This window comes from Prionailurus bengalensis, chromosome X (assembly GCF_016509475.1).
Source record: "Prionailurus bengalensis isolate Pbe53 chromosome X, Fcat_Pben_1.1_paternal_pri, whole genome shotgun sequence".
NCBI classification, from domain to species: domain Eukaryota; kingdom Metazoa; phylum Chordata; class Mammalia; order Carnivora; family Felidae; genus Prionailurus; species Prionailurus bengalensis.
In genome coordinates, this window is record NC_057361.1 from 113,397,769 (window position 1) to 113,421,072 (window position 23,304).

Here is a 23,304-nt window from a genome sequence, read left to right on the forward strand (position 1 = left end):
AAAAAGAAATGTAACTGGAAAACAAAACAAAACAAAACAAAAAACAACCCACCCTAACCCAAGCTACTGTTTAAAAATCACCGTTTATGGTTGAAACCATGTCCTCACAGCCGGTATTTGGGGAGTTAGGATTTTCTAGAGCCCATGCGCAACTGCTATATTTAGAATCAAAAGGTCACTGGAAGAGCAGAAATAATTTCTTCTGGTAAGCTTTTCCCCACCCTCAGGTCTGGTTTATAAAATTTTATGTGTACACATAATGAGTTTATTGCTGTTGTTCTTAAAGGGATTAATAAAAACTTTTAAACGGTTGCTTTTCGTGCAACAAATCTGTGCTTTTCTAACAGGCAAAAACCAAAACAAAACAACGAAGTTAGTGGGCCAGTAAAGCTGGTGCTTACACTTGGCTGTTTAAGGTTTGGAGCTGAGCATCTCTGAATCCCGGTGGACAAGGGGCAGGGATCTACTCCCCGCCTTCCCTTTCCATAGAGTCGACCTCCAGCCTGGGAAGGTACCGGAGAGCTTAAAGGAGGGGCCTGAGGCTGGGAAAAGAAGGTTGGTCCCCATCCACCGTACGTTCGTACGTTCGTTCGTTCGTTCATTCATTCATTCGCTCAGTCATTCAATACGCACTAGACACCACACCCCGTGCTAGGATAGCTTAGGCTACGAAGATGAACCAGAGCCGGCGTCGATCCCGGGGAAATCATAAAGAAACGAGCCAAAGCCACGTTTCCCACGCGGAAGAGGGGAAGGAGGCCCGTCTTCTTGGCAGCAACGCAGAGCCGCCCCGCCCGCCCCATCCACTCTCCCAAGATGGCGCCCGCCGAGGGGGGACGTTCCCACGCCTCCCGCTACCGCCCGCCGCGGCCCCCGCGGAGCCCGAGGTCCCGAGGCGCCGCGGCCCCCCGCGGCCCCCCGCAGTCCCCGCGCCGCCAGCCCAGGAGGCCCGGGTGGGCAGCGGGGCGGGACGGCTGCGCGCCTGACGCCCCGCCTCCGGGGCCCCTGAGCCGCCTGCCCGCCCTCCCGTCCGCGTCGGCGGTTTCTGACGCCACCGGAGGCGTGTCGGCGCGACCCGCGACGTCGCGACGCGCCAACAATGGCGACTGCGTCAGCCTGAGCGGGCCCCAGTCGGCCAGCCAGCTCCAGACCGTGCCGCGCGAGCCGCGGGGGCCGCGAGCGCCTCGGACCGGGTCGGCGGCGAAGGCGGCGGCGGCGCGCGTGCGCGTGCGCGCTCCTGCCACAGCCGGGGTCGAGCCGCGGCGCCGAGGCCCCGCGGAGCGAGCCAGGTGGGCGGCGGCGCGGCCAGGCGGCCAGCAAGCGGCGCGCGCAGCGGGCGGGAGGCGAGGGGGGCGGTGCGGGCGCCGGGCGGCCCCGATCTCCCGGGGGCTGCTGGGGCGCCGCGGGGAGGCGTGCCGGGGGGCGGCGGGCGCGGGCCGAGCGCGGCCGACCCTGCCTTTCTCTGTAGCCTCCGGCAGCATCTGGGCCTCCACGCTCGCCGGGATCGTCCCTTTCCTAAGTCGGCAACATGAGCGGCAACAACTTGGATGGGAACGACGAGTTTGACGAGCAGTTGCGAATGCAAGAACTGTACGGCGATGCCAAGGACGCTGACACCCAGAAGGAACCCGACGGACAGCCCGATTCTTTCGGGCAGCAGCCGGCTGACACCCCGTACGAGTGGGACCTGGACAAGAAGGCTTGGTTCCCCAAGGTAGGAGCGTGGCGCGGGCGCCACTGCAGAGCGGGCCCTCCTGGCCAGCCCTCGCGGGGCGTCCCTTTTCCGTTTTCTTTGCTGAGGTCCCGAGTTAGCGCCCCCGCCCCCCCCCCCCCCGCCACGGGTCGCGACGTTTCTTTTTGTTGTGTCTGTTGCAGAACCGGTGTGTAGAGAAACGTAAATCGGTACGAGATGCCTTAAATGCAATTTAATTCTTAAGGCTCTTCTCTGCCTTATGAATTTTGTCTGTGAAGGTCACAGTTGGTTATTGCATCGGTGACTGCTTTTTATTGCAAAGAGGAAACACACCAAGAGCAAATTTAGTAGTTGTTAATCTAACATAGGCAACCTCACTTACCCTAGGAAATTCAGATGTTTGTTCAGCTGATGTACTGTGTGCAAAATGCAGCTTCTTGGTTTTGGGGGGGGGGGGGAAGTGGCCATTTGTATCTGTTTTTGGAGTCAACTTTGTAACTCTCCTTCCTATTGAATTGTGTCCCTAGGCGTGTGTGTTTGAACTGAATAGCCACAGGAATAGGACTAGAGGGGCAAAGAATAGTTACCGAGATCTGTGTCGATTTGTGTAGAGTGCTTGGAAATTGAGTATCTTATCCCAGCTTGGAAGTAACGTAACTGGTGTTAACTTTGTTCTGTAAACTTTTCGGTCGAAGTATCCTGTTAATCAAAGTCTCCTAGGGGTGGAAAAAGATACCAGAAGCACACGAATCAGCTTGCAGGCTGGTAATATAAACCGTGCCTCCACTGTGTCATTTGACTGTTATTCTTAAAATTACTTATTTCAACGTTTTTATTTTCCATTTTGTATTTGTGTATATATATTCCATTCCCTCAACCTTGTTGAATTTCTCATTTTGCTTGTATTGCGGTGCCAACGCCAGTGCAGATTTGGTTTCTGAGTACTTTTCACAATAGTCTGATCGTGGATTCATTTGTGACTCTGTCTCTTTATGTTATGGAAGCCCATACCTCTTCAAACTTGGAGTTTTAAATGTGCATAACATTGATCAGAATGAAGATAGAACTCTCATTTCTTTCGTTGTGCGCCTGTGCTTCCCCCCCCCCCCCCACCTCCCTAAAAGCCAGGAGGGTAGATGTGAGCTGAATTTGTTCTTAATTTGTTCTGGCACTAAATGGTCGTGTGATTTCATTAGTGAAAGAGTTAAAATAAGCATTTGGTTTTGTAATTGTTAGCTTTATTCTCTGTGTAGCGAATCAGTCCCATTCTGCGTCCTCTCTGCGCGCAGATACTCAGATATTTGGTGTGCGTACACTTCTGTGTATCTCTGTAGCAAAAGAAAACTGGGTTCCGTTGTTAGATTCTTAGCTGACGGTTGGTTTTTGTTCTGTTTTATTGTTATCTGGTCCTTCCTTTGTTGTATGTACTTTAGCCTTCGGCAAGTAGACCGTAGAGAGGTAGTGATTTATAAATGAAACAACTAGAAACCGGGCCAACATCACTTAAAATGCCAGTAGCGTCTCAGAGTTTCGTGTTGATAACTCAAGTGCCCGTGTCTTTTTTTTTGTTTGTTTGTTTAATCATTTTAGGCACCTTTTCTGTGTAAGGTGACTCTTCTTGTATTTACACTGTAATCACGACAGCCGTTATCTGCAGAAACACTTCTGGGTCCAGTTGTATAACCATGTTGCCATTTAACACAATGTTAAACTTTTTCTGGGAAGAAAACATTTTTGAATTTCTGTATGTGTGTGTGCTGAATTTTTTGTTTAGATCACTGAAGATTTCATTGCTACGTATCAGGCCAACTATGGCTTTTCTAACGATGGGGCGTCTAGCTCCACAGCAAATGCACAAGAAGCCACTGCCAGGACTGCAGAAGAACCTCCTCAGAGAAAAACCCCTGAACCCAGTGATCCCAAAAAGAGGGGAGAAAAGAGAAAGGCCGAATCAGGCAAGTGGATTTAACTTGCAAAACAGGAATGTGAAAATTTTTGATGTTAGTTATGTGCATATATAATTACTGTTGGGAGAATAATACCCGCTTGAAGGAGGCATAAGATGAGAGCTTTTTAATGATACGATTATTTGGGTTCATATATTGGCTCTCGCACTAACTCGCGGGCATTGGGTAGGCTGTTGCAGTTCTGTGCCTCAGTTTCCTCCTCTGCAAACTAGAGCTATTGCTAGGGGATTATCAAAGGTTTTGCTTGTAAGGTAATTTTGTTACACGTTTTGAGTTAAATTGAACTCAAGGCAATTTTGTCTCAGCTTGGCCATGTCTAACACAGCAGATTGGAGTCAGAAGCAACTTACACATGCCCCAGCCTAAAGTCAGCTCAAGGATGAGTGTCTTTTTAAGGCAGCATGAGAAGCATAAAGAACCGAGATAACGAGCCATACTTTTTCAGACAGGGTTCTGAAACTGTGTGTCAAAAGATCCAGTACTTTGAAAGCTGGACAGTGATTTGAGTCAGTCTCTCTTGTGCTAAGGATAAGAAAAGAGTCCTGGAAGTTTCAAGAAACTGCCTGGTTTCATAGTGCGACTCTTACCTTTTCTTGCATGTGTTCTTTTTTTTTTTTTTTCCATTTTTAGGATGGTTTCATGTTGAAGAAGACAGAAATACAAATGTATATGTGTCTGGTACGTATACCCTCAAACAAAGTTAGCAAAGAAAATACCTGGTTTTGAGATTTTTTTTTTTCACAAAGTGCTCTTTAGTTTTCTGCTTTTCTAAAATCTGTTGGTTTTTTATCATTGTGTCACTTTTTTGTTCGACTGCTTGCGTTTGTGAGGAATTTGGCTTTTGTTAGTTACAGAGCTGAGAAAAATTAAGTTGTGTGTAACTTTGCATGCTTTGGGTCTGCTTTACGTAACTTACGACAGTTTGCCCCTTCAGCGATACAAGGCTTAAGCAAACCGTGATTTTAATGTATATTTGAATACATGAAAACATGAAATTTCCTCAATTCTGTAGCTGGGAGATTTTTTACGTGCATTTAGAAAATCAAAATTGTGGGGGGTCCGGGTGGCTCAGTCGGTGAAGCGTCTGACTCTTGGTTTCAGCTCAGGTCATGATCCCCAGGGTCATGGGATGGGAGCCCCGCATCGGGCACTGCTGACTATGGAGCCTGCTTGAGATTCTCTCTCTCTTTCCCCCGGTGCCCCTCTCCCTGGCCCACTCTCGCTTTCGCTCTCTCTTTCTAAAAAAAAAAAAAAAAAAAAAAAATGGAAATTATGTTCATCTGAGTTGTAGATTTCTTTTTTTTTTTTTTGAGTTGTAGATTTCTAGCTGGTGGAATGCTTACATAGCCCTCACTGTCATTGTACATGCCTTTGTAATTTTTTTCCCCTCGTGTTACAGGTTTGCCTCCAGACATTACAGTGGATGAATTTATACAGCTCATGTCCAAGTTTGGCATTATTATGAGAGATCCTCAAACAGAAGAATTTAAGGTCAAGCTTTACAAAGATAACCAAGGAAATCTTAAAGGAGATGGTCTTTGCTGTTATTTGAAGGTTAGTTATGTGGTCAAGTTTCTCGTCGTTCCATGTGTAACTCAGGAACCAGGCCTGAGAACTATTCAAAACAGGATGCGAAAGAAAACTGAAATTTCAGATTGTGCCTGTGTGGATCGCGTCGGCGAGGTTATTGTTCTTTTAGGAAAGTACGTTACCAGGTCAAGGTGTTACGTAAGTCCTGTGACTGAAGTGCTACTTTTGTCTTGAAAGGATTCTCACTGCAGAGATCTCTCTAGGAGTATAGGCATAAAGTCTGCTCAGAACGCATTTTAAAAATCCACAAAGAAAAGAAAGGCAGTAACATTTTATTTGCCCCCTGGAATGAATTGGACCAAGGTTTGGCAGACTCCAGCCCCACTGCCTGTTTCTGTAAATAAAGTCTTACTGGGACGTGGCCACATTCATTCATTCGGTTCCTCATTTGTCTGTGGCTGCCTTCGGGCTCCAGCGGCAGAGTTGAGTGGTTGAGGCACACAGCACGTGGCCCACAAAGCCTAAAATATCGACCAGCTGGCCCTTTGCAGAAGTCTTCTGAGCCCTGAATTAGACCCTAAAGGAGACGGTGGGGTCCGCTTACTGTTTTGAAATGCATTTTCGATGGGAGCGAAGAGAGGGCGGTATTGATAGAAACTTGCAGAACTTGATGTGTGCGTGGTAGCATAAATTGCACAGGGAAAGCCCCGCGTCAAAGGTAGTCATTGTTTCTGGAACGCCTCTCACCTTAGGGGCACGCGTTCTGCATGACTGCAGGGTACAGAAGCAGTGGGCACATTGATGACCGGTACCCATGTCAGGGAAGGAGAAAAATAATTAACGCAGTAAAATCGTAGTGACCCAACAACAGTATCAACGCCACACGTGTGTTGCGAGTGTGCAACATTTCAGTGAAATCAGATGGGGCCGGGGGGGGGGGGGGGGGAAGGGGAGGGTTAAGCCGACAGCTCTCCGGAAGATAGGTTTTGGGTCTGGTTCTTGAACGTGACGGGGCCATACGTGAGTATGACCTTTATAGGCAGTTATTAATTTTCAAATACAAGGAGAGCTGAGGGTTTTACGAGTTCTTCAAGGGTTATTAAAAATCTGTAAACCGATTCTTAGAGTTTGATTGGATTTTCTTAAAAAAAATTTTTTTTTGTTTATTTCTTTACTTCGAGAGAGACAGAGACAGCACGAGTGGGGGAGGGGCAGAGGGGGGGGTGGGGGAGAGAAAATCCCTCTCTCTGCGCTGGCAGCCCGGAGCCCGACGTGGGGTTCAAAGCCACGAAACCACAAGATCGCGACCTGAGCCGAAACCAACAGTCATAAGCTTAACTGACCGAACCACCCAGGCGCCCCAGTTGGATTGGATTTTTCATTTTTTTTTTAAAGAGAAAAACGAGGTTTTGAGTAACTTTGTATATACAGTTTTAGGATCTGTAACAGCACAAGGTCGGCCAACCAGTAAATTAAGCTCCAAAAAAAATCACTGTTCTGGGATCCGCCTTTGATTGTGCGGCCGAGTTCAGTTACTTTTCGTGTCCTCCTCGGGTCCTCAGATCTTGAACTCTGTGTAGGGCCGCCGGCCGCCCCCTTTGCCCAGAACCTGCAAACGTATTCAATGTCCAAGCTGTCAGATAATCACCTTCACACTGTCTCACAGACCTCCATTTTAACTGGGGAACAAAAAAAGTAACGGCTGGCTGTGCTCTTCCCAGTTCTTGAGGCATCTAGCCTTTTAAGGAGGACTGTTTTAGCATTTTAAAACTGGAAGGTACCTTAGAAGTCACGCGAGTCCATTTGCCTCATTGAGACATTGAGACTCCATGGGACAACCCTACTGATTGTTCCAATAACGACGTGATTCATCGAGCACCCACTCCATGCCGGTCCCTGTCTCTTGTGTGCATTCTTCCTCTTAATCTTATCAAGCACCCTGCAAAGAAGGCCTTTCTCTTCCCATTTGACAGATGAAGAAATTGAATACCTTGCCCAAGTTCACATAGCTGGTTGGGGGACAGCCGCGTCCAGAGTGCACTCTCTCTGCTTCTTTACCTCAAAGGAGGTAGTTAGTGATGAAACCTTGATTGTGTGTGTGGTCCTCATTCCCCAAGAAAAGCTCCCGGAGGTTTCGGGTGAGTGTGCAAATTCCTGACTGTCTCCTTTTACCTTTATAAAGAGGGAGTCCGTGGATCTCGCATTAAAACTTTTGGATGAAGATGAAATTCGAGGCTACAAGCTACATGTCGAAGTGGCAACGTTTCAGCTGAAGGGGGAATATGATGCCTCAAAGAAGAAGAAGAAGTGCAAAGACTACAAGAAAAAGCTGTCTCTGCAGCAAAAGTTTGTGGTTTTGTTTTCCTTTTTGAAAGATTTCTTGTAAATATCCGAGAGCACGTTTTTGGTAGAGCCGCCTAGTTTTCTTCCATCAAATACGCCTCTGAATTATTGCTTAATTAGATTGTCAGAGGGCTTCGGTGATCTGTGCGGTGGGATGATCTGGCCGTGTTTGTATCTTCTGGTGTGTTTATCCGTAATACGACGTGGGCTTGAGTGAGACTCTTTGGAAGAAGTTGAACATCGGATTAAATAAAGCAGTTGAGGTTGCTATATCAGAGCCAGTAGTTCACTTTTGGTGCGAATGGACATCAGCTACACTAGGAGGTAACGTGGTATGTGTAGGCTATGGGCTCGTCGACAGGCGTTGGAAATTAGAAACGATGGCTTTAAAAAAAAAATTTTTTTTTAATGTTTATTTTTGAGAGAGACACACAGAGCAGAGGAGGGGCAGAGAGAGAAGGAGACACAGAATCCGAAGCAGGCTCCAGGCTCCGAGCTGTCAGCACAGAGCCCGACACGGGGCTCGAACTCACGAACCGTGAGATCGTGACCTGAGCCAAAGTCGGACGCTCAACTGACTGAGCCACCCAGGCGCCCCAGGAAACAATAGCTTTTATCACTATATTTACTGTGTGGTTGTCCGTGGTGTGTACGTGATGCCATCAAATTTCTACCACTCCAATTGGCTGGGTAGTATGCTTTTTGAAATCTGCTAGTTTTAAGAAGTTAGCCAAAACGATAAGTGCTTTGTTTTCTCAGAGTCAGTTCCGATAACACTTCTAACACTACGCTCAAACCAGCGGTAAAAGGATCAAGAAAGCATTTAGTTGTGATGTCCTATCGTTTTTATGGGAACAGGTGGACTAACTACCTACCAATTTTATAAAGACTGCCAATAAAATTTAAGGTTGTAACAGATTTTATGTTCACATATTTCAATGCATTTTGTTCTTCGCAATCATAAAACGGCTAAAAACCAATACGATTTGAACACGTTTCTTGCCCTCAGAGCATAGTCGTAAATACTGGATAGTTATAAATGCTAAATAGCCAGCACTTTTACAGGAGTCTCGATGGAATGTTTGTGACCAGACGGCAGTTCTGAAAAAAAGATATGTCCTGGGGATTTCAAGACCCTGGGTCCGTCTTTGACCCACCCGTTATTTTTACTTTAGAGAGTTCTCTGAATAGGACTGTTGTTGTGGAATCACATCTTTAACGTCCTTAAATACTCCGTAGAGGATTACTGTAACAAGTCCTCGTCTTCTCTCCCACAAGTATGAAACAAAATTGAGTTTCTCCTACGAAACAAAATTGAGTTTCTTGTTACTGCTTTGTTGCACCAGGCAGCTGGACTGGAGACCCGAGAGAACAGCTGGCCCGTCCCGAATGCGCCACGAACGAGTTGTCATCATCAAGAATATGTTCCATCCCATGGATTTTGAGGTAGGAGGCGGTATTCTCACTGACGGAGACGCTGGTTGTGCTGTTTGTCCCCAGGGGAACCCAGAGCTCCCCTCGCCCGTCTGTCTCGTGCCGCGCCCTCCGCGTCCACGCGGTCGGCAAGGTAGGAAGACGGAGCCAAGAGTCCCCCGCAGTGTTCGGATTTTCCCGTGGTTAGCCTAGGGCTCCCTTAGCTGTCTCCCAGGGGACGCCCACACTGCGGCTGCAGGTGGCAGCTCCCTGCTTACGGGAAATCATTAAAAATATAATCACGGAAAGATTTCCGGGCGCTGCTCGTAGATTCTGAGCGCCGTCCGGCAAGTGCGGGCTGCTCGGGGCGGGGCGTCATTTCACACCCGGAAATGAGCACCTGCCTCGCTTTGGTACTGGAGGTCTGATCCTTCAAGAGACGTCAGGTTAAGGAAATGCAGCTCCTGGTGTTGACGTAGGGAAGGTTTGTTCTTCCAGACGCAACTCGGACAGAATTGTTCCGTGGCTATCAGGAGGACTTTGCAATACCTAACGCCCGTGTACAATTCTAAGAACCGCAAATAAACATAGCCTCGCCAACCGGGCCGCCTCGTGCCGCGTCCCGCCTCCTGTTCTCGTCGTCTCCTTGCGTAGACCCGTGGGCTAATTTGTGAAAGAACTTTTCTTCATTCCCTGCCTGGGTTCCGAAATTCATGATAACCAGTTACACATAAGGTAGAGAAAGGTGACAGGTAAAAAGGTAAGCAAACGGAAAGATAACAAGCTACAGAAGAAGAAAAAAACCGTTCATAACGTAAAATTCCAGGTTTACAAATGATCCACTTGCAACCAAGGTCCTTCTGTGCATTTAAACAGAATGGCCCTTTCATTGTAGCCCCCTCCGAGAGGACCCCGGAATGGTCTGTTGAGCTCCAGCCCGGCCGATAGCGATGTGACGGGGTTCACTGTGCACCTGTGGGGTCTGCGTATCTTTTGAGATCATTCGGGAGACACATGTGGGCAATACATAACGTTCGATGTCTCTTAGTAGAATTCTGGAGAAGCTTGAAATAGAGCAGAACTGCTTCAGGCTTGCAGTGATAATGGCGAATGCTTAAAAACCACACAGGTACACATGCACGCTCTTCGAAACACTCTGCCTAAAAAATACTCTTTGGTATCAGGGTGAACAATGTGAAGACTAAGATATTTAACGTAACTTCAGAGGGTCTCCAGTATTTTATTCAAAGCCTTATTTATTTATTTATTTATTGGTTTGTTTTTTCCAAAGCCTTATTTAAAAATGCATGTCTGGAGGCACCTGGCTGGCTCAGTCAGAAGAGCGTGTGACTCTTGAGCTCCGTGTGGTGGGTTTGAGGCCCCACGTTGGGTGTAGACATTATGGAAAAATAGATAGATAGATAGATAGATAGATAGATAGATAGATAGATAGAGGCACCTGGGCGGCTCCGTTGGTTAAGTGTCTGACTCTTAATTTCAGCCTAGGTCATAACCTCATGGTTCGTGAGTTCGAGCCCCATATCAGGCTCCGTGCTGACAGTGTGGAGCCTGCTTGGGATTCTCTGTCTCTCTCCTCTCTCTGCCCCTCCCCTGCTCACACACGCTCGCTCACTCTGTCTCTCAAAAAATAATTAATTAATTAATTAATTAATTAAATGCCTGGCAAATTTGAATACTAGGAGATGACGAGTAAAAATCTCGATGCACGGGGCGCCTGGGTGGCGCAGTCGGTTAAGCGTCCGACTTCAGCCAGGTCACGATCTCGCGGTCCGTGAGTTCGAGCCCCGCGTCAGGCTCTGGGCTGATGGCTCGGAGCCTGGAGCCTGTTTCCGATTCTGTGTCTCCCTCTCTCTCTGCCCCTCCCCTGTTCGTGCTCTCTCTCTGTCCCCAAAATAAATAAACGTTGAAAACAAATTAAAAAAAAAAATCTCGATGCAGATGTAAGTTTCTCATTATGTATACCAGTGCTGTCCAATAGAAATATAATGTGAGCCACATGTGTGATTTAAATTTTTCTGGTAGCCACAGTTAAGATATAACATGAGGGGCGCTTGGGTGGCTCAGTCGGTTGAGCGTCCCGACTTCAGCTCAGGTCATGAACTCGCAGTTTGTGAGTTCGAGCCTCGCATCGGGCTCTGTGCTGACAGCTTGGAGCCTGCTTCAGATTCTGTGTCTCCTCTCTCTGCCCCTCCCCTGCTCACGCTCTGTGTCTCTCTGTCTCTCAAAAATAAATAAATGTTAAAAAAAAAGATATAACATGAGATAGGGGAAATTAATTTTAATGATGAATTTATTTAACCCAATATATCCAAAATATTTTTAATTTCAACACGTTATGTAAAATATCAATGGGTTACATTGTGCGGTTTTTTTCTTCCCCCTTTAGTGGCAAATCTTCAAAATCTGGTGTTCATTTCAGACTTGGAACACACCTCAGTTTGAACTAGCCACATTTTAAGTGCTCGGTAGCCACATGTGATTAGTGGCCACCGTCTTGGCCAGTGTAGGTTTAGATTGGAAATATGGTTTATTTCTTCCTGGGAAAACAAAACACCACCCTGGGAAAAAGTTAGGAGAGTCGTGCAGAAGGTTTCAGTGCATCAGTCTGATTTTTTAGTCTCCAGCCCATTGCCTGCCAAGCGTGTCTTTTGAAAATTTCCATTTTCAGCTCTGTTAAAGAGTTTTCCTACGGGAGGGAACTGTTCTCTTTAAGCTTCAGGATACTACACAGCGGTGAGGATATATTCATTTTTCAAGCTGGTATAAATGAAAAGGGAGATACAGGAAGATTTTGGCTCAAATTTGATATCCTCGTAGGAAAGGCCCGAGACTTTGCTACGGAAATAAAGAAAAGGATGCTACTCCCCCCCCCACCCCGCCCCTACCCCCAACAGTGGAATCCCGCCTAAATGTATTAAATATTTTGAACCAGTTTTTGTATGTTTTTACTAGAATCCTGATTTCCCTTGGTCAGTAAAGTAGAGGCATTGGTCCAGCCGTCTTAAAAGTGGGCCGGCCTGAGGTGGCATTTGACTTGTTAGAATTTTGTAGACCTTAGACAAGAATAGCTAATTTTACGCAAAGCCTCTTTTTGTTTGTCTGTCTGTTGGCTGGTCAGAGCGAGAAATTCGATTCTCAGGATGTGTACTTACAGAAGGGGGCAAGCCCGTTTTAATCGCGTGTGTTTCTTGCAGGACGATCCACTGGTGCTGAACGAGATCAGAGAAGACCTTCGAGTGGAGTGCGCAAAGTTCGGACAAATTAGGAAGCTCCTTCTCTTTGATGTAAGTCCTTTCGGTTTAGTAAGTTATTCCCAGAGGTCAGCGGGCCCCAAATCTTAGACTCGTGGCTGCCATCTAGTGGTGGTCATCTGTTAGCAATAATTAGATGAGCTTGGATTGCAAGGCAGGGCTTCACTGGATGGTCAGATACTGTCGGATGAAAGAAAGCACGGGAAAGATGTGTGAGACCTGGTGGTTTCCTGTTTGCCCGCATTTCCGCCTCTTTGTGAATTATTCTCCTCCATATTTGAAGAACAATCCAGCAAAATATTTTTCGGTGTGTTCCCCTTGTTACCCGTTTCTTACGTCCAAGAGCGACACAGAATAATGAAAAGAGTCACCATTTATCGATTGCACACGAGTTAGGTTACATGTTCCCTCGCCTAATCCCTCATGATCCTTTGAGGTAGTTGGGTGATAGGTGCTAGATCGAGCACCTTGCTCAAGGTCACTCAGCTGCTAAGTGGCAGAGCCCCACTGGGGCTATTTGACTTGAGAGTCTACACTCGTTAACAGCTCTGCCATCTTGCCTCTCTTTAGACAGGGTTGTCAGTAGAAACATTTCCAAGGACATCCTGCTTGGAATCCTAATTAACAAGATTAAGCTAAAGCAGCCGCTAGCTTCAGGTCACTGGGCTGGGGTCCAAAGGAAGAAAGGCTTCGTACAGAAAACGCTTAAGCTCGGGTTATCAGAACACCACCACTACGCGCCTGTCTTGTCAAACGTGTGCGTTTTATTTTTAATCGTCTCATTCCTTCTCTTGTCTTTCTAGAGACACCCAGATGGTGTGGCCTCCGTGTCCTTCAGAGATCCAGAGGAAGCTGATTATTGTATTCAGACTCTCGATGGCAGGTGGTTTGGCGGCCGTCAAATCACTGCGCAAGCGTGGGATGGGACTACAGATTATCAGGTAAAGTCCGTAACCGTCAAGGGCACAGCAGTTGTTTCCTTACCAACAAATACTGGGCTGGTGGTCCTTTGGGTTCCGTTTAATCGGTTTAATGTAACAGTACTTCTTCTAAATAATACTTTGCATTCAGAGCCTCGAAAGAAAAACGTTTTAGTCTTTCAGTTTAGAAGCCTAAAAATTGGAGGCGTGCTCAGAATGGTGATAAGTGAAGTACAGGCAGAGTTCAAATATTACCGGTTTCGTTGGTGAGACATCTCTGGAGTACTGTGTGTGGTGTTGGGCATTTATCCAAGCGATGTTAAAATCCACTCTAGCTAATCAAGATGTTAAAGTTTTGCAAACCGGAGATAGAGGAATGCTCTCATTTCCTAAGAAGAGACGCCTTATAAAATCAGGTACTTGCGTCACTATCAGAAGCATGCAGAGAGATCGTCACTTCTTTTTGCCTAAAACTTATTTTGACGGCAGTTCCCATTTCTCCGCAGGTGGAAGAGACCACAAGAGAAAGGGAGGAAAGGCTGAGAGGATGGGAGGCTTTCCTCAATGCTCCCGAGGCCAACCGAGGCCTTCGGCGTTCAAATTCCGTCTGTGCTTCGGAAAGGGCAGGGCCTTCCAGAGTAAGGCATTTTTCAGAGCACCCTAGCACGTCTAAGATGAATGCGCAAGAGGCCACCACTGAAATGGCATTTGAAGAGCCTCTAGATGAAAAGAAGTTTGAAAAAACCGAAGATGGGGGAGAATTTGAAGGAGATGCTTCTGAGAAAGGTGCCGAGGAAAGTGGCCCCGAAAAAGAGGCCGAAGGCGGCCCCCAGAAAGAATCTGAAGGAAGCTGCCTCAAAACAGGGTCTGAGGAAGGCTGTCCCAAGAGAGAGCGTGAGGAAGACTACCCCGAAAGAGAGTCTGGAGAAGGCAGTCCTGAAAAGGAGTTTGAAGAGGGTAGTCCCAAGACAGAGTCTAAAGAGAATGGCCCCGAACGGGAATCCAAAAAGAAGAGGCTCAAAAATGATTACGAAGAGAATGGCCTTGAAAAGGAGTCCAATCAAGATGGCCCCAGCAAGGAGGGTGAGGAGGAGGAGAGCCTCCAAAAGGAGTCTGAAGAAGACGACTCCGAAAGGGAATCCGAAGAAGACTGCTCTGAAAAGCAGTTTGAAGATGGCTCCGAAAAAGAATTTGAAGAGAATGGCCTCGAGAAGGATTTCGAAGAGGATGGCTCCGACAAGGAATTTGGTGAAAACATTCTCGACAGGGAGTTCGAAGACAATGACTCTGACAAATCGGAATTTGGAGATAGCAGCTCTGAAAGAGTGTTCGACGAGGAAGTCTCTGAGAGAGAGTTTGACGAAGAGTCCGATGAAAAGGAAGAAGGGGAAGACACCTATGAGAAGGTCTTTGACGACGAGTCCGACGAAAAAGAGGACGAGGAATATGCCGACGAAAAGGGCCTCGAAGACGCCGACGAGAAGATGTTTGAAGATTCAGACGACAAAGAAGACGAGGAGGGCGTAGAGGTAAAGGAAGACGAAGACGTGGATGAAAAGATGTTCGAAGAGGATGATTCCAACGGGAAACTCTTTGAAGATGAAGATTCCAACGAGAAGCTGTTCGACGATTCTGACGAGAGAGGGACAGTGAGGGGCTCGGGGAACGCAAAGGAGGAGGGGCCCCTGTCCACAGGCAGCAGCTTTGTCCTCAGTAGCGACGACGACGTCGAAGACGACATTTAATCCTTTACACTTGCTTTGTAGGGAGCTTCCCCTGGCTCCATTCTGCCTGTGCTCCAGGGCAGTTGCTAGTAGTGTTACATGCACACGTGCCTCGTGGTAGGATGCCATCAGAGTAATGCAGTGACGTTTTCATCGTACCTGTACTCAATGATTCTAAATCTGTGTTCATTGGCCGTTGAGTTAAAACTTCATAATATGATGCAAGTAAGCTGGGTACTTTGTCCTTTGTCTGATTTGTTAATTGCATGCACAATAATGTTTTTTAAACTATTCTGATTGAAGTTTGTGATACTCAAAAATAAAAATAAGTTGTGAATATGCTGAAACTGATAAGAGGACTCGGCGTTACATTGCATTTGAAATTCTCGCTATTGCTTAATTCTTACTAAAGTGTGGTTTTTGTGAGGATTTGAAAAAGCCCGTAGGAGTCGTCTTGCTTCCCCGCTTACGCTAGAACTTACGTCCCCACTTCCCCTCCCCTAAACCAGAACATGTTACTAAACTTATAAAGCAGATAACACTCTGGAGTTTTTCCCTGCCCGGTCCTGGCAAGTTACTTTGATAATTGTTTTCCTCTTTCACCCTCTTCCCCCGGAAACTGACTCGTAGATGTGCAAAAATGAACTTCCTGAGGCCCACAGCTTCCATTCATTGGAAATACGGAGGAGGTTAGAAATCTGTGTACTGTTGGGGCCCCTTTAGAAGCTGATTAGAGTTATGAGACCTTTCCCCAGAAAAATGTATGCACACACTACACGGCTTTTTTTGTATACACTTTTCGGAGGTTTGTGGATCCCCTGGAGTTGAAGACCTACTTTTGTCATGCATACTTCGGCTTTTGTTCTGCATTCATGGTGGCTAGTACTGTGTTCAGTTGTGTAGTCCCAATAAAAATTGGAGTCTTTCTTCATTGTGCTTTCCAGATTCAGTATTGGTGAATTGACTTCTGATGTAGTATTAAGAAGTTACTCTCGTGAATTAGAAGCATTAAAATAAACTGCCTTGGTGCTTTTTCATTATACCGTCTGTAAGTGTAATCATTACCCTCTTGAGACCAAAAAAAAAGTTCTGTTTCAAGCCAAAGCTGAGAATTTTGTAGTTGATGTCTGGGATTTCTTTCTTTTCTTCTTTTTTTTTTAATGTCTGGGATTTCTTAAATCTCAGGATTTTCACCAGGGATAAGTCAGTAAAAGAGCTCAAGAAATTTACTGGGGCGCCTGGGGAGCCCAGTCGGTTGAGCTTTGGACTCTTGATTTCGCCTCAGGTCATGAGCTTGTGGCTCACAGGATCAAGTCCTTCCTCGGGCTCTGTGCTGACACTGGAGCCTGCTTGGGATTCTCTCCCTCCCTCTCTCTGCCCCTCCCCCCACTCGTGCTCTCTGGCCCTCAAAATAAATAAATACAAATTAGCAACATTTAAAAATAAAAGTAACTTAACAACAAGAGCTAAAGAAACACGTCTAGAAAAGTTGCAAGCCATAATAGTGTTTCCTTTAAAGGTAAGCCAGAAGCATTTAACACTATATTTACCGGTTTCCTGAACGACAGGTCACGTTTATCTTGCATACACAATGGTTGGAACGCGGAACCACAACACAGACCAGCTCCAAGGCCATTAGAAGGGGACCATTTTCTTTCTGACTTGTTTCCCCTGCTCATTAATTTGGCCGATAACAAATATGCTCATTTTATTTGAACACCCTGGAAGCAAAAGTCACAAAGTCTAATAGCTGTAAAATGCAAAAGCAAAAGTCTAATAGCTGTAAAATGGTAAGTCATTTGCGAGATGGTGTCGGCAAACATGAAAAAGCATGAAGCATATACGCACAGTCGCCAGTTCACTAAGTAGTCGGACCAAGACGATGGAGTTGATTGTGAGGCAACAACATGTCCTGGTAGCAAAAGAAAAGAACAATAGAGGGGTGGGTTTTAAGCACAGTAGTGCTCCACGATCACCTGGCAACGTCTAAGCTTAATGTTCCTTCGGACTGCATAGCTTACGTGAATCTCAAGTAGTGTACTTAACCCTGAATGTGTGAACCAGAAGTGGCTTCGGGGATGCCTTCAAGTCTCTAATAATAAACTTGAAACTCCATGTTAGAAGATAAAGGTACTAGGGGTCTTGGCAAGATTCACAAGATACTTGAAATTCTTAACTGCTTTCTGCAAAAGAAACCTGATAAGGGCAAAATCGGAGTAATATGTTCCAGAGGTCTCTTGTTTTCCTCCTCCATTCATGATAATTGTGGGCTCTTCCTGAAGCCCCGAGCGGCCAAATCTGGTCGATTTAGAAGCCACTGCCTCTTCCTTTTAAGAAGGGAATTTATTTTTCTGGTATGAATTATTTGGGAATTCTGAGGCTTGGAGAAGAGGTAGGAGTTAGCTGATTTTCTGAATATGACTTTCCCGATGTGAATCTTATTATTATATTTTTTCTTGGAAAGTAAACTATAAACTTTTCAGTGTAATGCTGAGAAGTGCTCGTAATTGATTTGAGCAAAGCCATGGCTTGGAGAACAGGAAAAGGCTTATAAATGTCCCCTTGTAAGGATTTGTCAGTATTCTTAGAGATGGTTTTTTCCTTATTGAGTCTCCGATACAAACCACGTGCCTTTTTAAAAGACAGTCACACCGGGGCGCCTGGGTGGCGCAGTCGGTTGAGCGTCCGACTTCAGCCAGGTCACGATCTCGTGGTCCATGAGTTCGAGCCCTGCGTCGGGCTCTGGAGCCTGTTTCCGATTCTGTGTCTCCCTCTCTCTCTGCCCCTCCCCCGTTCATGCTCTGTCTCTCTCTGTCCCAAAAATAAATAAAAACGTTCAAAAATAAATAAATAAAAGACAGTCACATCATTTAAAATCCAACCAATGATTTTTGCCTCTACCCACACCTCATTTACATGTGTGGCTAATTCATACCCAAATAAAATACTAACGACATAAGAAAAAAAAACCCAAAACATGTTACAATTAGTCTTTTCTAAAATCACAAGTGGTCACTGCAAATAAATAGGCTAAATTCTTAAACACCAGGTGTCCTAGGGATCAATTGCTGGAGAAAAAAAAAAAAACAAAAACCTTCATGGTCTCACGTTTACTTTCAGATGTTCAGAGTCGCACGGATTTGTCTCTTCACTCAGAACCGAGAGGGTTGTGATGCTATGGGAGGTCACACGCGTTACACGCACGTAGAAAGCAAAAAGCAGGGCAGCTTGTGACTAGTTTTCTGTAGAACTTCCAGACTAGGACACTAAGATTCAGTCCTGGTCCCGGGCTGGGTAAGGAAAACTAGACCAGCAGTGGCACGGAGGTGGCTTTGCTGCTGCCAGGGTTTGACGCCACACCACTTCCTAGTGCCTCTGCTGAAATAGCCATGATGACGTGAGAAGACTAAGGCTCTAAGCAGCAAGCATTGCTCCACACCTGTCAGAGTGGCTAAAACCAACCCCACAAGAAGGAACAGGTGTCGGTGAGGACGTGGAGACAAAGGAACCCTCCCACATGGTTGGTGGCAATGCAAACCGGTGCAGCCACCGTAGCAAACAACACAGAGGTTCCTCAAAAAAATTCAAAACAGAACTTACCTTATGATCCAGCAATCCCACTACCGGGTGTTTACCCGAAGAACACAAGAACGCTAATTCGAAGGGATACACGCATGCCCATGTTTATAGCAGCACTAACTACAAGAGCCGAGATATGGAAGCAGCCCCAGTGTTCATCGATTCATCAACGGAGAAAGAAGAGGTCACATAGGGGCGCTTGGGTGGCTCAGTCAGTTGGGCGTGTGACCTCGGCTCAAGTCACGATCTCGCATTCATGGGTTCAAGCCCCGCATCCCGCTTTGTGCTGACAGCTCAGAGCCTGGAGCCTGCTTCGGGTTCTCTCTCTCTCTCTCTCTGTCTCTGCCCATCCCACACACGCACTCTTTCTCTCCCTCTCTCAAAAGTAAACAAACATTTAAAAAAAATTTTTTAAGAGGTGGCATATATATACTGTGGAATATTATTCAACCATAAAAAGGAATGAAATCTTGCCATTTACAATGACATGGATGGAGCTAGAGAGCATAATGCTAAGCGAAATCGGTCAGAGAAAGACAAATACCCCATGATTTCACTCATACGTGGAATTTTTTTTTCAACGTTTATTTATTTGTGGGACAGAGAGAGACAGAGCATGAATGGGGGAGGGGCAGAGAGAGAGGGAGACACAGAATCGGAAACAGGCTCCAGGCTCTGAGCCATCAGCCCAGAGCCTGACGCGGGGCTCGAACTCCCGGACCTCGAGATCGTGACCTGGCTGAAGTCGGACACTTAACCGACTGCGCCACCCAGGCGCCCAATACGTGGAATTTAACAGACCAAAAAAAAAAAAAAATGAACAAAGGAAAAAAAGAGAGACACAGCAAGAAACAGACTCTTAACTACAGAGAACACACTGATGGTTACCAGAGGGGCGGTGGGGGTGTATGTGTGGCTGAAACAGGTGATGAGGACTAAGGAGGGTACTTGTGATGAGCCCTGGGTACTGGATGCAAGTGTTGAATCACCATATTGTACGCCTGAAACTAATACAACACAGTATGCTGACTACACTGGAATTAAAAGCTTAAAAGAAAAGTAATAAAATCTGGGGACACCTGGCTGGCACAAGTCGCAGGGGCATGCAAGTCTTGATCTCGGGGTCCCGAGTTCAAGTACCATGCTGGGTGTAGCGATCACTCAAAAACATAAATACACTTAGAGAAAAAATAAAGGTCGTTAAAAAATAAAAGAAGAAATAGATTTAAAGAGAAAGCATGTTTTCATGTGCCATTTCCAACTTATTCATAGAATTTAGATTTAAATAAAAGTGATGATAAATCTGCATCATCAGTGTCAAATTTCTAGACTCAACTGTATGTCTAAAGTTTGAAAATGTGATAACTTGACCTCTCTTTTTCTTGAAGTATTTTTTACCGCCCTTGTTTTTAAGTAATCTGCACCCAACGTGGGGCTCGAACTCAGGACCCCAAGATCAAGAGTCACACATTCTGCTGGCTGAGCCAGCCAGGTGCCCCATGAGCTTGGTTTTTGGTGATTGATTCTTTTTATTGTTATTATTATTATTATTAATGTTTATTTTTGAGAGGGAGAGAGTGTGGGGGAGGGTCAGAGAGAGGGAGACAGAGGATACAAAGCCGGCTCTGTGATAACAGTAAAGAGCCCCATGTGGGGCTGGAGCTCATAAACCGTGAGATCATGACCTGAGCTGAAGTTGGACACTTAACCGACGGAGCCACCCAGGTGCCCCTGATTCTTTTTTTTTAAGTTTATTATTTTGAGAGAGAGATAGAGAGAGGCAGAGAGAGAGGGAGAGAGAGAATCTTAGGCTCCACACTCAGCATGGAGCCCGATGCAGGGCTTGACCTCACAGATCATAAGATAATGACATGAGCCGAAATTAAGAGCCTGGAACCTGCTTTGGATTGATTCTGTGTTTCCCTCTCTCTCTCTCTCTCTCTGCCCCTCCCCCACTCACGCTCTGTCTCTCTCTCAAAAGTAAACATTAAAAAAAAATTTCACTGCCTGAAATGCCCTGACAGTGTTCTATGACTGTCGTCCAATAGCACTTAGAATAGAATGCAAACTCCTTGCTGTGACCCGCCCACGGAGCTCTGAATGGCCTTGCTTGCCTCTCCAGACTCATAGCAGACTGCCTCCTCCCAGTGCACCACTCTTCAGTCACACGGGCATTAGTTGTTTCTCATCCTGACCTCAGGACCTTTGCACGTGCCTTGGCCTGGGATGCTCCTTCCCCAGCCAAGCTGCACCTTTGTAATCCTTCAGAATGCTTCAGTATCGCCTACTGAGAATTCCTGACCATCTTAACCATGGTACAATGCCCCTCCTCCCTACCCAGCTGTCCTTCCATGCCTTCACCCCGGAGCCTTCTTCAGAGCAATGATGCACTCTAACACTATCTTGCATTTGTGTGTTTGCTTGTCTTGTCCCCGCCTCCCCCCACCCAGCAGTGTACAAGCTCCGTAACAGCCAGGCTTTCTCCTGGTCTCTGCTGTCTCTCCAATGCCTAGAGCAGTGACTGGCACGTGATAAACAAATACTTTTTCGGGACTGGGAAGAATCATCCAAAGGTGTCGTATTCTGTAAAGAACTCCCTATTTTTAGCGAAACGTGCGGAACTTCAAGTAGGGCAAGGGAAGGGGGAGATAATATTTTGCAACTACAAGGCTCACAGGTAGAGTTAATCTATGTTTGGGGACATAAAAATTATATTGTTGCAGTTTTATCACATCCTTGCTCATTATCGTCATGGGGAACTGGATTTGAATTATAGTAAAAAGGCCTTGGTAAGATATGTTAAACTTTCTAACAGTTAATCACCAGGACATCTCAGAGGGGAGCCTATGGAATCCACGTTTCTGGAAATCTTACTGGATGTAAAATGTCTTTCTTAGATGAATTATGTCAAATTTCCTTGGGAAAACACCTTGATTTGATTTCTTCTTTTTCTTAATTTTTCTTAATGTTTATTTATTTTTGAGAGAAAGAAACAGAGGGTGAGCAGGGGAGGAGCAGAGAGTGAGGGAGATACAGAATCTGAAGAAGGCTCCAGGCCCCAGGTTCTGAGCCGTCAGCACAGAGCCCGACGCGGGGCTCGAACTCACGAACCTTGAGATCATGACCTGAGTCGAAGTCGGACGCTCAGCTGTCTCAGCCACCCAGGCACCCCCACCTTGATTTGATTTCTAATATGACTTGTTCTCTGACTTCCCTACACTCTTCTTCCCTGTCATTTATTCTCTCTACCTGCTCTGCAAACAACTGGAAAAGTTTACCAAAATTGTGTGTCTTTACAAACGTGTTTGGGTCCCTTCCAATCTGACGAGACACGGTCCCATTAACCATTCGAATGATCTCCGTCTTTGATGACAAGGAAGAAATGAGAGCCGGATTCAAATGCAGATGCCAGCACCCCTGTAGGGATTTGGACCAGTTGGCATGAAGACTGTATTTCGTGTATGTATTTACCGATATTTCTGTTACAAATTCAGTCTTAACACCAAGGCCAGTTCTAGTTGGGCGTGGAAATCACCCAGAATGATGGTAGCGGGGATAATGGTGAAGTCAGTACACCTCTTCAAATAAATCAGCGGGAGCGTGTGAGTATATCCATGGAATACGAGACCAGGTCTGCAAGTCTTAGACTTTTTCTATCTGCGTCCCATGCCATTGGGAGTTTGTTTATCAAACTTTCTGAAGCGGGGCCCCTGGCTGGCTCAGTCGGTGCAGCATGTGACTCTTGACCTCGGGGTTGTGAGTTCGAGCCCCCACATTAGGTATAGAGATTACTTGAAAAGAAAATCTTTTTTTTTAATGTTTTTTAACGTTTATTTATTTTTGAGACAGAGAGAGAGACAGCATGAACGGGGGAGGGTCAGAGAGAGGGAGACACAGAATCCGAAACAGGCTCCAGGCTCCGAGCTGTCAGCACAGAGCCCGACGTGGGGCTCGAACGCATGGACCGCAAAATCATGACCTGAGCTGAAGTCCGTTGCTTAACCGACTGAGCCACCCAGGTGCCCCGAAAAGAAAATCTTAATGGGGGTCACCTGGGTGGCTTAGTGGGTTGAGCCTCCAACTTCCACTCAGGTCATGACCTCACGGTTCGTGAGTTCGAGCCCCGCGTCGGGTTCTGCGCTGATGGCTTGGAGCCTGGAGCCTGCTTCAGATTCTGTGTCTCCCTCTCTCTCTGCCTTTCCCCCACTCATGCTCTGTCTCTCAAGAATAAATAAACATTAAAAAAATTTTTTTTTAAATCTTAATGGTAATTTCATGTTTGTGTGGATTCCCTGTATGTATCCCTATTAAATTTTATTTTTCTCCTGTGAAACAAATCTAAAAAAAAAAAGAAAAACTTTCTGAAGCAATAGTTCATCTGCTCATTCATTCAGTGAATCCAAACTATGGGTCAGACAGGTTTTTAGGTCTGGAAATACAGGGATTAACAAGAAGAAATTGAGGGAGAAAGAGACAATACTCATATATTTTTATTTTATTTTTTAATGTTTATTTTTGAGAAAGAGCACATTCATGTGTGAGCAGACGGAGGGGCAGAGAGAGAGAGGGACAGAAAGAGGGGGACAGAGGATCCAAAGCAGGCTCTGTGCTGACAGCAGAGAGCCTGATGCGGGGCTCAAACCCATGAACCATGAGATCGTGACTTGAGGTGAAGTCAGATGCTTAACTGACTGAGCCACCCCAATGTCTCTCATATATTTTTAAAAGATAAATTCAGATAGTGCTGGAAATAAATAAAATCAGGGTGATTTCCTAAAGACAATTAAAATTTTTTTTAATGTTTTTATTTTTGAGAGAGAGAGAGAGAGAGAGTGCGAGCAGGGGAGGGGCAGAGAGACAGGG

The 23,304-nt window shown here is 46.0% G+C and overlaps 1 protein-coding gene across 1 annotated transcript; it reads left to right on the forward strand.

Moving 5' to 3' along the window:
• Window positions 1–1,056: 1,056 nt before the first annotated feature.
• Window positions 1,057–15,902, forward strand: HTATSF1 (HIV-1 Tat specific factor 1). Its single transcript, XM_043571431.1, has 10 exons — window positions 1,057–1,289; window positions 1,469–1,714; window positions 3,468–3,648; window positions 4,291–4,338; window positions 5,060–5,214; window positions 7,373–7,536; window positions 8,880–8,979; window positions 12,162–12,251; window positions 13,022–13,159; window positions 13,645–15,902. The coding sequence occupies exons 2-10, from the start codon at window positions 1,529–1,531 to the stop codon at window positions 14,881–14,883; spliced, it is 2,301 nt and encodes a 766-aa protein (XP_043427366.1). The 5' UTR covers window positions 1,057–1,289; window positions 1,469–1,528; the 3' UTR covers window positions 14,884–15,902.
• The last annotated feature ends 7,402 nt before the right edge of the window (window positions 15,903–23,304 follow it).